A 17,500-nucleotide genomic window follows, 5' to 3' on the forward strand; every position below is an offset into this window, starting at 1 on the left:
ACCTTGACTTCAACACAGCACATCTTAGAGTAGACCTTGACTTCAACACAGCACATCTTAGAGTAGACCTTGACTTCAACACAACACATCTTAGAGTAGACCTTGACTTCAACACAGCACATCTTAGAGTAGACCTTGACTTCAACACAACACATCTTAGAGAAGACCTTGACTTCAACACAGCACATCTTAGAGTAGACCTTGACTTCAACACAGCACATCTTAGAGAAGACCTTGACTTCAACACAGCACATCTTAGAGTAGACCTTGACTTCAACACAGCACATCTTAGAGAAGACCTTGACTTCAACACAGCACATCGTAGACTAGACCTTGACTTCAACACATCTTAGACTAGACCTTGACTTCAACACAGCACATCTTAGAGAATACCTTGACTTCAACACAGCACATCTTAGAGTAGACCTTGACTTCAACACAGCACATCTTAGAGAAGACCTTGACTTCAACACAGCACATCTTAGAGTAGACCTTGACTTCAACACAGCACATCTTAGAGAAGACCTTGACTTCAACACAGCACATCTTAGAGTAGACCTTGACTTCAACACAACACATCGTAGACTAGACCTTGACTTCAACACAACACATCTTAGAGAAGACCTTGACTTCAACACAGCACATCGTAGACTAGACCTTGACTTCAACACATCTTAGACTAGACCTTGACTTCAACGCAGCACATCTTAGAGAAGACCTTGACTTCAACACAGCACATCTTAGAGAAGACCTTGACTTCAACACAGCACATCTTAGAGTAGACCTTGACTTCAACACAGCACATCTTAGAGAAGACCTTGACTTCAACACAGCACATCTTAGAGTAGACCTTGACTTCAACATAGCACATCTTAGAGAAGACCTTGACTTCAACACAGCACATCTTAGAGAAGACCTTGACTTCAACACAGCACATCTTAGACTAGACCTTGACTTCAACACAGCACATCTTAGACTAGACCTTGACTTCAACACAGCACATCTTAGAGAAGACCTTGACTTCAACACAACACATCTCACAAACACATTAAGCTGAATGCCTATTTGTTTAAAGCCAGTTAACCCACCCGTGGGCATCCCTAAGAAAGCAGCAGTTAACCCACCCATGGGCATCCCTAAGAAAGCAGCAGTTAACCCACCCATGGGCATCACTAAGAAAGCAGCAGTTAACCCACCCGTGGGCATCTCTAAGAAAGCAGCAGTTAACCCACCCGTGGGCTTCCCTAAGAATGTCTTCAGGATCCAACCTCTGACCTCAGCCTGCCCCCTTCCACTCATTCCCTTACAGTTAATATCACTATGGCCCTATACCACCTGTGTGTGTGTGTACATGTATGTGTGTGTGTGTGTGTGTGTGTGTGTGTGTGTGTGTGTGTGTGTGTGTGTGTGTGTGTGTGTGTGTGCCTAATATCACCAGAGTGTGGGTGTTAACACGGCCTTGCGTTGCCTTCCCTTGCCTGAGGAAACATTAATTCACACCTACAGCTTCCTCCCCTCCTGCTCACTTCTGTCATTGAAATATGATCTAGAATCTGTGTTGAATCAATGTGACACCCATTCCCCTACATGAATCTCTTCCATTCCCCTACATGAATCTATTCCATTCCCCTACATTCATCTCTTCCATTCCCCTACATTAATCTCTTCCATTCCCCTACATTAATCTCCTCCATTCCCCTACATTAATCTCTTCCATTCCCCTACATTAATCTCTTCCATTCCCCTACATCAATCTCTTCCATTCCCCTACATTAATCTCTTCCATTCCCCTACATTAATCTCTTCCATTCCCCTACATTAATTTCCTCCATTCCCCTACATTAATCTCTTCCATTCCCCTACATGAATCTCTTCCATTCCCCTACATTCATCTCTTCCATTCCCCTACATTAATCTCTTCCATTCCCCTACATTAATCTCATCCATTCCCCTACATTAATCTCTTCCATTCCCCTACATTAATCTCTTCCATTCCCCTACATTAATCTCTTCCATTCCCCTACATTAATCTCATCCATTCCCCTACATTCATCTCTTCCATTCCCTTACATTAATCTCTTCCATTCCCCTACATTAATCTCTTCCATTCCCCTACATTAATCTCTTCCATTCCCCTACATTAATCTCCTCCATTCCCCTACATGAATCTCTTCCATTCCCCTACATGAATCTCTTCCATTCCCCTACATTCATCTCTTCCATTCCCCTACATTAATCTCTTCCATTCCCCTACATTAATCTCATCCATTCCCCTACATTAATCTCTTCCATTCCCCTACATTCATCTCTTCCATTCCCCTACATTAATCTCTTCCATTCCCCTACATTAATCTCATCCATTCCCCTACATTCATCTCTTCCATTCCCCTACATTAATCTCTTCCATTCCCCTACATCAATCTCTTCCATTCCCCTACATTAATCTCCTCCATTCCCCTACATTAATCTCTTCCATTCCCCTACATTAATCTCTTCCATTCCCCTCCATTAATCTCTTCCATTCCCCTACATGAATCTCTTCCATTCCCCTACATTAATCTCTTCCATTCTCCTACATTAATCTCTTCCATTCCCCACATGAATCTCTTCCATTCCCCTACATTAATCTCTTCCATTCCCCTACATGAATCTCTTCCATTCCCCTACATTAGTCTCTCCCATTCCCCTACATGAATCTCTTCCATTCCCCTACATGAATCTCTTCCATTCCCCTACATGAATCTCTTCCATTCCCCTACATTAATCTCTTCCATTCCCCTACATTAATCTCTTCCATTCCCCCAGTAACCTGTAATGTGTTGCTCTCCACAGGATGCTGTGTCTCTCCCCTATTCCCTACGTAGTGCACTACTTTTGACCAAAACCCTATGAGCCCTGGTCAAACTCATTGCACTCTTTAGGGAATAAGGTGCTGTTTGGGATTCAGACTAAGGAGCTCTGATTTCCAATTAGTGTATTTAAAGGGCTTTATATTCCCTTGGTAGGACATGGATACGTTGGTCTCATTTGGAACACTTCTACACTGGAGAATTCCACAGAGGAGAGTGTGTGATGGAGTGTGTGTCTCGTGAGGAAGAGAGAATAGGTCACCTGTGTGTGTGTGTGTGTGTGTGTGTGTGTGTGTGTGTGTGTGTGTGTGTGTGTGTGTGTGTGTGTGTGTGTGTGTGTGTGTGTGTGTGTGTGTGTGTGTGTGTGTGTGCGCGCGCATGCGTAATTCTGAACCCCAAAATCATTCTGAACAACAAAATTCACAAATTCCTGATATGAACTGACCTAATCAACACCGTAGATAAATGATACAACCATTACAATTCTATTAGACTCGGCTTGTTATTCTCCTCCCAGACGTAGGATTCGTCCCAAATCAAGCCCTATTCCCCACAGTATATAGTGCACTACTTTTGACCAGAGCCCTATGGGCCTAGTGCACTACCCGATGGACCCTAGCCAAAAGGAGTGCACTACATAGAAATAGGGAGCCATTAAGGACGCAGGTAGTAGATAGTAGATCTACTGCATAGGCTACATATAACACAAAAACTGTGTCACTGACAAACAGATTGATAGATAGAAAGACAAATAGACAAGGGGGAGATGGTAACGAAACCAGTAGATAAATACAGGCTACAGATGCTCCAGTACGGTATGAACACAAACACTGTAGACGCTCACAGGGCCAACCAAGGGAGGAAGCTTTCCCACAGGGGCCACGGTTGATTTCAGGCTGTTACATAAGTCCTGTTGGTTTGGTGCAGTTAGGCCACATGGGGACAATGTTTCACCCATACCCCCGCACACACACACTGTAATGCCCGGGGTGTAGTCGAGGAAGAAGTCAGGCGCAGGAAACAGAGAGTTCAGGGTAGCGATACTTTTAATTCACCACACAGGTGAAACCGACGCCAACCCAAACGAATGCCCCAAAAACACGGGGAACTAAACAGTCCAGAAAATACACACATACACGGACAACCCCCCCAGAAAACAATCCCGCACTCCCAGCAGGCGGGCCAGCTGGATAATAAAACCCAACCAATAAACCCAATTAAACACAGGTATAACTAATAAACAGACAAGGGGGAAAAAAGGATCAGTGGCAGCTAGTAGGCCGGTGACGACGACCGCCGAGCGCCACCCGAACAGGAAGGGGAGCCACCTTCGGTAGAAGTCGTGACACACACCCTTAGGGAGATATTTGATTCTGTAAGGGTTTGCCTCAGTGTAAAGTCACTTTGTACCTCAGTAAAACATCAATGGGTTGAAATTTAGTGGTTTGATTTGAAAGATTAGTGAATGCGAGGTACAAACATACATACTGTATGCTTTCTAAGTCTGTCCATTACGGTCAGTAGCACATGCAAGTCCCTGAAGAACTATACACTCTTAGGAAGAAAGGGTTTCAAAAGGGTTCTCGACTGTCCCCATAGGATAAACCTTTTTGGTTCCAGGTAGAACCCTTTTGGGTTCCATGTAGAACCCTCTGTGGGAAGGGTTCTACATGGAACTCAAAAGGGTTCTACCTGGAACCAATAAGGCTTCTTCAAAGGGTTCTCCTATGGGGACAGCAGAAGGACCCTATTAGGTTCTAGAAAGCACCTTTTTCTCTAAGAGTGTAGAGACTAATGTTGAGCACATTCAATTAACTCAATATGCTACTATATTTTTTATCAAAGTTCAACCCAAACAAACCATTTGTTTACAGTTGACATTAGTGTTTTAAAAATGGTCTTCACTCAAACACATACCTACATGTTCATATACACACACGCTATTAGGGAGGGACTGTGCTGGGTGGGCTGCTGGATAAAACATAAATTACTGTGCATAATTGCACACAAACAGTACACGGCTCTGTGATGACACAGCACAGGCCTCTGTGATGACACAGCACAGGCCTCTGTGATGACACAGCACAGGCCTCTGTGATGACACAGCACAGGCCTCTGTGATGACACAGCACAGGCCTCTGTGATGACACAGCACAGGCCTCTGCGATGACACAGTACAGGCCTCTGCGATGACACAGTACAGGCCTCTGTGATGACACAGTACAGGCCTCTGTGATAACACAGTACAGGCCTCTGTGATAACACAGTACAGGCCTCTGTGATGACCCGCACACAAAGACGCAGAAAGGGGGCAAAAAATATCAAACAGAACAGACGAATGGGAGGACAGGAGAGAACAGGGGAGGAGAGGAGAGGGAAGGAGAGGACAGGAGAAGAGAGGACAGGAGAGGAGAGGGAAGGAGAGGAAAGGAGAGGAGAGGACAGGGGAGGAGAGGAGAGGAGAGGAGAGGAGAGGAGAGGAGAGGAGAGGAGAGGAGAGGAGAGGAGAGGAAAGGAGAAGAGAAGAGAAGAGAAGAGAAGAGAAGAGAAGAGAAGAGGAGAGGAGAGGGAAGGAGAGGAAAGGAGAAGAGAGGACAGGAGAGGAGAGGGAAGGAGAGGAAAGGAGAAGAGAAGAGAAGAGAAGAGGAGAGGAGAGGAGAGGAGAGGAGAGGAGAGGAGAGGAGAGGAGAGAAGAGAGGACAGGGCAGGGCAGGACAGGAGAGGAGATGAGAGGAGAGGAGAAGAGAAGAGAAGAGAGGGCAGGACAGGAGAGGAGAGGAGAGGAGAAGAGAAGACAGGGGAGGAGAAGAGAGGAGAGGGGGGGGCGGGAGAGGACAAGAGAGGTGAGGAGAAGAGAGGAGAAGAGAGGACAGGGGAGGAGAAGAGAGGAGAAGAGAGGACAGGGGAGGAGAAGAGAGGACAGGACAGGACAGGAGAGGGGGGACAGGAGAGGAGAGGGGGGACAGGAGAGGAGGGGACCGGAGAAGAGAAGAGAAGAGAGGAGAAGAGAGGACAGGAGAAGAGAAGAGAGGAGAGAACAGGGGGGAGAGGACAGGACAGGAGAGGGGGGACAGGAGAGGAGGGGACCGGAGAAGAGAAGAGAGGAAAGGACAGGGGGGGGGACAGGGGAGGAGAGGGGAGGGACAGGAGAGGAGAAGAGAGGAGAGTGGGGTGTACCTTAGTTCCATCCATTGGATTATGGATAACAGTGGTCTGAGCCTCCTACAAAAAGAGAGGGATGGAGGTAAAGATAGATGGAAGGAGAGATGGAGAAAGAAAGCAAAGGAGAGTGAGAGGGATGAATAGAAAGACAAAGAAATAGTGAGGAAGGAAAACAGGTAGAGAGAAAGAGAAAAATAACAGATAGATAAAGGTGTGAACAGTATGTATGTAGGTCAGATGAGGATAAAGGTGTGAACGGTATGTATGTAGGTCAGATGAGGATAAAGGTGTGAACACTATGTATGTAGGTCAGATGAGGATAAAGGTGTGAACAGCATGTATGTAGGTCAGATGAGGATAAAGGTGTGAACGGTATGTATGTAGGTCAGATGAGGATAAAGGTGTGAACACTATGTATGTAGGTCAGATGAGGATAAAGGTGTGAACAGCATGTATGTAGGTCAGATGAGGATAAAGGTGTGAACAGCATGTATGTAGGTCAGATGAGGATAAAGGTGTGAACGGTATGTATGTAGGTCAGATGAGGATAAAGGTGTGAACAGCATGTATGTAGGTCAGATGAGGATAAAGGTGTGAACGGTATGTATGTAGGTCAGATGAGGATAAAGGTGTGAACACTATGTATGTAGGTCAGATGAGGATAAAGGTGTGAACAGCATGTATGTAGGTCAGATGAGGATAAAGGTGTGAACAGCATGTATGTAGGTCAGATGAGGATAAAGGTGTGAACACTATGTATGTAGGTCAGATGAGGATAAAGGTGTGAACAGCATGTATGTAGGTCAGATGAGGATAAAGGTGTGAACGGTATGTATGTAGGTCAGATGAGGATAAAGGTGTGAACACTATGTATGTAGGTCAGATGAGGATAAAGGTGTGAACAGCATGTATGTAGGTCAGATGAGGATAAAGGTGTGAACACTATGTATGTAGGTCAGATGAGGATAAAGGTGTGAACAGCATGTATGTAGGTCAGATGAGGATAAAGGTGTGAACGGTATGTATGTAGGTCAGATGAGGATAAAGGTGTGAACGGTATGTATGTAGGTCAGATGAGGATAAAGGTGTGTGTGTACAGTACCAGTCAAAAGGTTGGACACGCCTACTGATTCAAGGGTTTTTCTTTATTGTTTACTATTTTCTACATTGTAGAATAATAGTGAAGACATCAAAACTATGAAATAACACATATGGAATCATGTAGTAACCAAAAAAGTGATATACAAATCAAAACATAGTTTATATTTGAGATTCTTCAAAAGTAGCCACCCTTTGCCTTGATGACAGCATTGAACACTCTTGTCATTCTCTCAACCAGCTTCATGAGGTATTCACCTGGAATGCATTTCAATTAACAGGTGTGCCTTGTTAAAAGTTAATTTGTGGATTTTGTTTCCTTATTAATGCGTTTGAGCCAATCAGTTGTGTTGTGAGAAGGTAGGGGTGGTATATAGAAGACAGCCCTAGTTGGTAAAAGACCAAGTCCATATTATGGCAAGAACAACTCAAATAAGCAAAGAGAAACAAGCGTCCATCATTACTTTAAGACAGGAAGGTCAGTCAATCTGAAAATTTAAAGAACTTGTGCAGTTGCAAAAAACATCAAGCGCTATGATGAAACTGGCTCTCATGAGGACCACCACAGGAATGGAAGACCCAGAGTTATCTCTGCTGCAGAGGATAAGTTCATTAGAGTTACCAGCCTCAGAAATCAGCAATTAACTGCACCTCAGATTGCAGCCCAAATAAGACACAGACACATCTCAACATCAACTGTTCAGAGGTGACTTTGTGAATTGCTGCAAAGAAACCGCTAATAAAAGACAACAATAATAAGAAGAGAAGAAACATGAAGGAAATTTGTCCTTCGGTCTAATGAGTCTAAATTTGAGATTTTTGGTTCCAATCGCCGTGTCTTTGTGAGATGCAGAGTAGGTAAACGGATGATCTGTAGGTGAACGGATGATGTGTGGTTCCCACCATGAAGCATGGAGGAGGTGTGATGGTGTGGGGGTGCTTTGCTGGTGACACTGTCATTTTAACGGCTCTCGTTGGTGGTAGGAATAGTAGACCAAAGCGCAGATTCATTTCATTCAAAAAACACTTAAAACAAAATAACAAAAGCCAAAGCGAAAAGTTCTGTCAGGAACAGATACTAAATAGAAAACAAGATCCCACGAAAACCAAAAGGAAAATGACAAATTATATATGACCCCCAATCAGAGACCACTATAGACAGCTGCCTCTGATTGGGAACCACGCTCGGCCAAAAACAAAGAGATAGAAAACATAGATTTTCCCACCCGAGTCACACCCTGACCTAACAAAACATAGAGAACACGCTGCATTCTGCAACAATACGCCATCACATCCGGTTTGCACTTAGTGGTACTATCATTTGTTTTTCAACAGGACAATGACCCAAAACACACCTCCTAGCTGTGTAAGGGCTATTTGACCAAGAAGGAGAGTGATGGAGTGCTGCATCAGATAACCTGGCCTCAACAATCACCCAAAATTGAGATTGGGTTGATTGCTCAGCATACGTGGGAAATCCTTCAAGACTGTTTGAAAAGCATTCCAGGTGACTACCTCATGAAACTGGTTGAGATAATGCAAAGCGTGTGCAAAGCGGTCATCAAGGAAAAGGGTTGCCACTTTGAAGAATCTAAAATCTAAAATATATTTTGATTTGTTTAACACTTTTTTTAGTTACTACATGATTCCATGTGTTCATTCATAGTTTTGATGTCTTCACAAGTAATACTACAATGTAGAAAATAGTTACAAATAAAGAAAAACCCTTGAATGAGTAGGTGTGTCCAAACTTTGACTGGTACTGTAGGTCAGATGAGGTTAAAGGTCTGTATATCTAGGTCAGATGAGGTTAAAGGTCTGTATATCTAGGTCAGATGAGGTTGAAGATCAGTATATCTAGGTCAGATGAGGTTAAAGGTCTGTATATCTAGGTCAGATGAGGTTAAAGGTCTGTATATCTAGGTCAGATGAGGTTAAAGGTCTGTATATCTAGGTCAGATGAGGTTGAAGGTCTGTATATCTAGGTCAGATGAGGTTAAAGGTCTGTATATCTAGGTCAGATGAGGTTAAAGGTATGTTTACAGTACATTAGGAAAGTATTTAGACCCCTTGACCTTATTCTAAAATTCATTAAAATAGTTTTTTTCCCTCATCAATCTACACACAATACCCCATAATGACATCACAATACCTCATCATGACAAAGCACAAACAGATTTTTAGAAATCTTTGAAAATGTATAACAAATAAATAACTGAAATATCACATTTACATAAGTATTCAGACCCTTTACTCAGTACTTTGTTGAATCATTGGCAGCGATTAGAGCCTTGAGTCTTCTTGGGTATGATGCTACAAGTTTGGTACACCTGTATTTGGGGAATTTCTCCCAATCTTCTCTGCAGATCCTCTCAAGCTCTGTCAGGTTGGATGGGGGGGGGGGGGGGGGGGGGGGGGCAGCGGCACAGCTATTTTCAGGTCTCTCCAGCGAGAGATCAAGTTCAAGTCCGGGCTCTGGCTGGGCCGCTCAAGGACATTCAGAGACTTGTCCCGAAGCCACTCCTGCGTTATCGTGGCTGTGTGCTTAGGGTCGTTGTCCTGTTGGAAGGTGAACCTTCGCCCCAGTCTGAGGTCCTGAGCGCTCTGGAGCAGGTTTTCATCAATGGTCTCTCTGTACTTTGCGCCATTTGCGCCATCTTTCTTTCGATCCTGACTAGTTTCCCAGTCCCTGCCGCTTATAAACGTCCCCACAGCATGATGCTGCCACCACCATGCTTCACCGTAGTGATGGTGCCAGGTTTCCTCCAGACGTGACACTTGGCATTCAGGCCAAAGAGTTCAATCTTGGTTTCATCAGACCAGAGAATCTTGTTTCTCACGGTCTGAGAGTCTTTAGAAGCCTTTTGGCAAACTCCAAGCGGGCTGTCATGTGCCTTTTACTGAGGAGTGGCTTCCGTCTGGCCACTCTACCATAACGGCCTGATTGGTTTGAGTGCTGCAGAGATGGTTGTCCTTCTGGAAGGTTCTCCCATCTCCACAGAGGAACTCTGAAGCTCTGTCAGAGTGACCATCGGGTTCATGGTCACCTCCCTGACCAAGGCCCTTCTCCGTTGATTGCTCAGTTTGGTCGGTTGGCCAGCTCTAGGAAGAGTCTTTGAACTACAAACTTCTTCCTTTTATGAATGATGGAGACCACTGGGTTCTTGTGGACCTTCAATGCTACAGACATTTTTGGTACCCTTCCCCAGATCTGTGCCTCAACACAATCCTGTCTCGGAGCTCTATGGACAATTCCTTTGACCTCATGGCTTGGTTTTTGCTCTGACATGCATTGTCAACTGTGGGACCTTATATAGACAGGTGTGTGCCTTTCCAAATCATGTCCAATCAATTGCATTTACCACAGGTGGACTCCAATCAAGTTGTAGAAACATCTCAAGGATGATCAATGGGAACTGTGACGTAGTGAGGTTGGAGAAGATAAGAGACCACACAGGGAACCAGTGGTTAAGGATAAACATAATATTTTACTGAGAAACGGTAACCGTAATATCACAGTACACTTGAAAAACAACAAACACTAAGTCTCGAACTCAGTCAGGAAACAGACGCACACGGTGAACAACTCAATCTTCTGCAGAGCACAACAGAAAACACACCTTTTTTAACTGGGAAATCATCATGAGTAAATAAGACACACCTGAGTGTCGTTAATGTCTCTAGGACGGTCTCGGCTGCCCTCTGGTGACAGGTGGAACCATGACAACCTGAGTGTCGTTAATGTCTCTAGGACGGTCTCTGCTGCCCTCTGGTGACAGGTGGAACCATGACAACCTGAGTGTCGTTAATGTCTCTAGGACAGTCTCTGCTGCCCTCTGGTGACAGGTGGAACCATGACAACCTGAATGTCGTTAATGTCTCTAGGACGGTCTCTGCTGTCCTCTGGTGACAGGTGGAACCATGACAACCTGAGTGCCGTTAATGTCTCTAGGACAGTTTCTGCTGTCCTCTGGTGACAGGTGGAACCATGACAACCTGAATGTCGTTAATGTCTCTAGGACAGTCTCTGCTGTCCTCTGGTGACAGGTGGAACCATGACAGAAACAGGATGCACCTGAGCTCAATTTCGAGTCTCATAGCAAAGAGTCTGAATACTTATGTAAATAAGGTATTTCTGTTGATTTATTTTCAATACATTTGCTAAATTGTCTAAAAACCTGTTTTCTCTTTTTCATAATAACAAAATTGATTTAATCCATTTTAGAATAAGGCTGTAACGTAACAACGTAGAAAAGGTCAAGGGGTCAGAATACTTTCTGATTGCACTGTATGTCAGATGAGGTCAAAGCAAAAGGTGAGGAAACTGGTTAAAACTGGAAGAGATTCTTCTGGAGTGATAGAGTTGAGGGGTGGATGAGCTGAATAAATTTAGAAAACACACACACACGTTCGCGCTGAGCCGGAGGAGAGGAACATGGCTTGAACGGTCAGAGAGAACTCTGGGTAAAAGTTACAAACACACCATGTCTGCTAATCATTCTGCAGAGCTCTACTTACCCACTCTCTCTCTCTCTCACACACACACACACACACACACACACACACACACACACACACACACACACACACACACACACACACACACACACACACACACACACACACACAATCGTCAGAGACAAGTCTGAAAACACATATATTTTACACAAATACACAAAAGTGTATGCAGCAGACCCTCACAGAAACCCTGCAGGAACGTTGCGCCCCACAAAAGCACACAGTGTACAGTACACCATAGAGAACATTATGAAGAAGCCACAACTACGGTAATCCTCTTGACTCGACTGTTTCTGTCGGACACATAACATGTGGTAATACAGGGACACATGTCAGATCTGTTCCTTCCCAACGATTCTACTTATACGTGTTGAATCGCCACTGTTCACAGCCGGCCATCCTCTAGCTTAAGACCCTCGTCGGCACGGTGTGTTTTCTACTTAACAGGAGACTGCTATGAGTCAACGAAGGCCGTATACTTCAACCTAGTCTGGGTTGTTCTGTACTGTAGTAGGCACGTCAGCATCTGCTGCTAAGTGGGTTTACTGTTTACAGAAGAGTTTCCGGTGCTGTCACGCTGAGTGAGGTAAAAGCTACTCTAAAATGCCATTACACCATGACAGGACCCCATTTTTTCTATCTCCCCTCCCTCCCTCTCTCCCTCTCTCCCTCCCTCCCTCCCTCCCTCCCTCCCTCCCTCCCTCCCTCCCTCCCTCCCCATCTCCCCTCCCTCCCTCCCTCTCTCTCTCCCTCCCTCTCTCCCTCTCTCCCTCCCTCTCTCCCTCTCTCCCTCTCTCCCTCTCTCTCTCTCTCTCTCTCTCTCTCTCTCTCTCTCTCTCGACAGTTCTATTAGAAGCCTCATTTGACACGCATCACACACGCAGGCACACACACACTTTCCCCCACACCATTCCGAGCACTCTTCCCAGAAAGTGACACCTTCCGATGACCAATCACCAGCCAGCTGTCTCCTACATGATTATGACATTGTCGTCATGACAACCGTTGCCCTGGACAACAGTTTGGGAGATGGGGAGAGAGAAGAGAACAAAGTACCTGGGGTTTGACTGCAGATTGAGGACGCAAGGGGAGGGAGGGATATGGAGGGAGGGAATGTTAGGGAGGGAGGGAGGGAAGGTGTGGAGGGAGGGAAGGAGGGTTATGGAGGGTGGGAAGGCTAGGGATGGATAGTTAGGGAAGTTGGGAAGGTTAGGGAGGGAGGGAGGGAGGGAGGGAGGGAGGGAGGGAGGGAGGGAGGGAGGGAGGGAGGGAGGGAGGGAGGGAGGGAGGGAGGTTATGGAGGGAGGGAGGGTTAGGGAGGGAGGGTTAGGGAGGGTGGGAAGGTAAGGGAGGGAGGGAGGGTTAGGGAGGGAGGATTAGGGAGGGTTAGGGAGGGTGGGAAGGTAAGGGAGGGAGGGAGGGTTAGGGAGGGTTAGGGAGGTTGGGAAGTTTAAAATTACCTAGCCTAACTATTACCCGACTATTACCTAACTATTACCTAAACCAACTATTAACTAACCCAACTATTACCCAACTACTACCTAACTATTACCTAAACCAACTATTACCTAACCCAACTATTACCTATCCCAACTATTACCTAACCCAACTTTTACCTATCCCAACGATTACCTAAATATTACCTAAACCAACTATTACCTAACCCAACTATTACCTATCCCAACTATTACCTAACCCAACTTTTACCTATCCCAACTATTACCTAAATATTACCTAAACCAACTATTACCTAACCAACTATTACCTAACTATTACCTAAACCAACTATTAACTAACCCAACTATTACCCAACTACTACCTAAATATTACCTAAACCAACTATTAACTAACACAACTATTACCTAAATATTACCTAAATGAACTATTACCTAAATATTACCTAAACCAACTATTACCTAACCCAACCATTACCTAAATATTACCTAAACTAACTATTACCTAACCCAACCATTACCTAAATATTACCTAAACTAACTATTACCTAACCCAACTATTACCAAAATATTAGGTAGTAAGGGGTAGAGTGACTATGCATAGATAATAAAAAACGAGTAGAAGCAGTGTGTGTGTATGGGAGGGGGGAGGGTCATTGTTAATAGTCTGGGTGGCCATTTGATGAATTGTTCAGTAGTCTTATGGCTTGGGTTTAGAAGCTGTTAAGGAGCCTTTTGGTCCTAGACTTGGCGCACCGGGTACCGCTTGCCAGTGCGGTAGTGCGGTAGCAGAGAGAGGGGTCTATGACTAGGGTGGCTATTTTTTGGGGCCTTCCTCTGACACTGCCTAGTATACAGGTCCTGGATGGAAGGAAGTTAGGACCCAGAGATGTACTGGGCCGTACCCACTACCCTCTGTAGCAACTTAAGGTAGGATGCTCAGCAGTTGCCATACCAGGCGGTGATGCCTGGTGATGCTCAGCATGGTCTCGATGGTGCAGCTGTATAATTTTTTGAGGATCTGGAGAGCCCATGCCAAATCTTTTCAGTCTCCTGAGGGGGAAAAGGTCCATAATTTGTTGGTGATGTGGACACCAAGGAACTTGAGACTCTCAACCTGCTCCACTACAGCCCCGTCGATGTTAATGGGGGCCTGTTCGGCCCTTCTTTTCCTGTAGTCCACGATCAGCTCCTTTGTCTTGATCACGTTGAGGGAGAGGTTGTTGTCCTGGCACTACACTGCCAGGTCTCTGACCTCATCCCTATAGGCTGTCTCATCGTTGTCTGTGATCAGGCCTACAGCTGTTGTGTCATCTGCACATTTAATGATGGTGTTGGAGTCGTACCTGGCCATGCAGTCGTGGGTGAACAGGGAGATCAGGAGGGGACTAAGCATGCACCCCTGAGGGGCCCCAGTGGTGAGGATCAGCGTGGCAGATGTGTTGTTGCCTACATTTATCACCTGAGGGTGGCCAATCAGGAAGTCTAGGATCAAGTTGCAGAGGGAGGTGTTTAGTCACAGAGTCCTTATCTTAGTGATGAGTTTTGTGGACACTATGGTGATGAACGCTGAGCTGTAGTCAACGAACAACATTCTTACATAGGTCTTCCTATGGGAAATGGCAGTGTGGAGTGTGATTGAGATTGTGTCATCTGTGGATCTGTTGGGACGGTATGCGAATTGGAGTGGGTCTAGGGTTTCCAGGATGATGGTGTTGATGTGAGTCATGACCAGCCTTTCATGACCAGCCTTTACAGACTCGGTCAGGGAGAGTTTGAAAATGTCAGTGAAGACACTTGCCAGTTGGCCCGAGCATGCTCTGAGTACACGTCCTGGTAATGCGTCCGGCCTTGTGAATGTTGACCTTTTTAAAGGTCTTGCTCACATCGGCTACGGAGAGTGTAGCCAACTATTGCCTAACCCAACTATTACCTACCCCCTACTATAACCTAACCTAACTATTACCTAACCTAACTATTACCGAAACCAACTATTACCTAACCCAACTATTACCTAACCTAACTATTACCTAACCCAACTATTACCTAACCTAACTATTACCTAACCCAACTATTACCTAACCTAACTATTACCTAACCTAACTATTACCAAAACCAACTATTACCTAACCTAACTATTACCGAAACAAACTATTACCTAACCCAACTATTACCTATCCCAACTATTACCTGATACAACTATTACCTAACCTAACTATTACCTAACCCAACTATTACCTAACCTAACTATTACCTAACCTAACTATTACCTATCCAGACTATTACCTAACCTAACTATTACCGAAACCAACTATTACCTAACCTAACTATTACCGAAACCAACTATTACCTAATCCAACTATTACCTATCCCAACTATTACCTAATCCAACTTTTACCTAACCTAACTATTACCTAACCCAACTTTTACCTAACCTAACTATTACCTAACCTAACTATTACCTATCCCAACTATTACCTAACCTAACTATTACCGAAACTAACTATTACCTAACCTAACTATTACCGAAACCAACTATTACCTAATCCAACTTTTACCTAACCTAACTATTACCTAACCTAACTATTACCTAACCCAACTATTACCTAACCTAACTATTACCTAACCAGACTATTACCTAACCTAACTATTACCGAAACCAACTATTACCTAACCTAACTATTACCGAAACCAACTATTACCTAATCCAACTATTACCTATCCCAACTATTACCTAATCCAACTTTTACCTAACCTAACTATTACCTAACCCAACTTTTACCTAACCTAACTATTACCTAACCTAACTATTACCTATCCCAACTATTACCTAACCTAACTATTACCGAAACTAACTATTACCTAACCTAACTATTACCGAAACCAACTATTACCTAATCCAACTTTTACCTAACCTAACTATTACCTAACCCAACTATTACCTAACCTAACTATTACCGAAACCAACTATTACCTAATCCAACTATTACCTAACCTAACTATTACCGAAACCAACTATTACCTAACCCAACTATTACCTAATGAAACTATTACCTAACCTAACTATTACCTAATCCAACTATTACCTAATCTAACTATTACCTGATCCAACTATTACCTAACCTAACTATTACCTAACCTAACTATTACCTAACCTAACTATTACCTAATCTAACTATTACCTATCCAGACTATTACCTAACCTAACTATTACGTAATCTAACTATTACCTGATCCAACTATTACCTAACCTAAGTATTACCTAATCTAACTATTACCTATCCAGACTATTACCTAACCTAACTATTACCTAACCTAACTATTACCTGATCCAACTATTACCTAACCTAACTATTACCTTACCTAACTATTACCTAACCTAACCATTACCTATCCCAACTATTACTTATCCCAACTATTACCGAAACCAACTATTACCTAACCCAACTATTACCTAACCTAACTATTACCTCACCCAACTATTACCTAACCCAACTATTACCGAAACAAACTATTACTGTTTCTCCATCTCTCTTCTCTATCTGGCCTGATCCATGTTTCTCCATCTCTCTTCTCTATCTGTTTAGTGTTTAATGTAATAGTGCTCTCACATCACCCAGCAGTCACTGGGACCCAATGTTGTTCACTGGGACCCAATGTACCCCTAATCACAGGAGAGAGGCCGTTGTAGAGTAATATGGACATTTATCAGACACTTTTTTTTTTATCTTAAGTGATTTAAAAGTGAATATATTAAGTTTATGTGGTAAACCAACCCACCTTAAGGAGTAGGCCTACCATGCTTCAACTAGTCTATAACGTGTCAGAGACAGCACATAGAGCCACACGTGTCAGAGACAGCACAGAGCCACACGTGTCAGAGACAGCACATAGAGCCACACGTGTCAGAGACAGCACATAGAGCCACACGTGTCAGAGACAGCACAGAGCCACACGTGTCAGAGACAGCACATAGAGCCACACGTGTCAGAGACAGCACATAGAGCCACACGTGTCAGAGACAGCACAGAGCCACACGTGTCAGAAACAGCACATAGAGCCACACGTGTCAGAGACAGCACAGAGCCACACGTGTCAGAGACAGCACATAGAGCCACACGTGTCAGAGACAGCACAGAGCCACACGTGTCAGAAACAGCACATAGAGCCACACGTGTCAGAGACAGCACAGAGCCACACGTGTCAGAGACAGCACAGAGCCACACGTGTCAGAGACAGTACAGAGCCACACGTGTCAGAGACAGCACAGAGCCACACGTGTCAGAGACAGCACAGAGCCACACGTGTCAGAGACAGCACAGAGAGCCACACGTGTCAGAGACAGCACATAGAGCCACACGTGTCAGAGACAGCACATAGAGCCACACGTGTCAGAGACAGCACATAGAGCCACATGTG

General features: G+C 44.4%; 2 protein-coding genes across 15 annotated transcripts in view; both read right to left on the reverse strand.

The window, feature by feature from the left end:
- LOC118937402 overlaps positions 1 to 3,144 on the reverse strand; it is a 4,501-nt gene extending 1,357 nt beyond the window's left edge. The window contains exons 1-2 of the mRNA XM_036936373.1: positions 394 to 3,144; positions 1 to 299 (exon numbers count right to left, since the gene is read on the reverse strand). The exon at positions 1 to 299 is cut by the window's left edge and continues 1,357 nt beyond it. Of these exons, the coding sequence (XP_036792268.1) occupies positions 1 to 299; positions 394 to 579 (485 nt within the window). The 5' untranslated portion in view covers positions 580 to 3,144. The remainder of the gene's footprint in view (positions 300 to 393) is intronic.
- Positions 1 to 17,500, reverse strand: part of LOC110536395 (calcium/calmodulin-dependent protein kinase type II subunit beta) — a 163,105-nt gene that overhangs the window by 24,488 nt on the left and 121,117 nt on the right. For 10 of the 14 annotated variants that reach the window (XM_036936367.1, XM_036936358.1, XM_036936365.1 and 7 more), the window contains one exon: positions 6,027 to 6,071. The exons of the other annotated variants lie outside the window; for them this stretch is intronic. In XM_036936367.1, the coding sequence (XP_036792262.1) occupies positions 6,027 to 6,071 (45 nt within the window). The remainder of the gene's footprint in view (positions 1 to 6,026; positions 6,072 to 17,500) is intronic. 14 annotated transcript variants of the gene reach the window in all.

The sequence above is a fragment of the Oncorhynchus mykiss genome, chromosome 11, assembly GCF_013265735.2.
Source record: "Oncorhynchus mykiss isolate Arlee chromosome 11, USDA_OmykA_1.1, whole genome shotgun sequence".
Taxonomy (NCBI): Eukaryota; Metazoa; Chordata; class Actinopteri; order Salmoniformes; family Salmonidae; genus Oncorhynchus; species Oncorhynchus mykiss.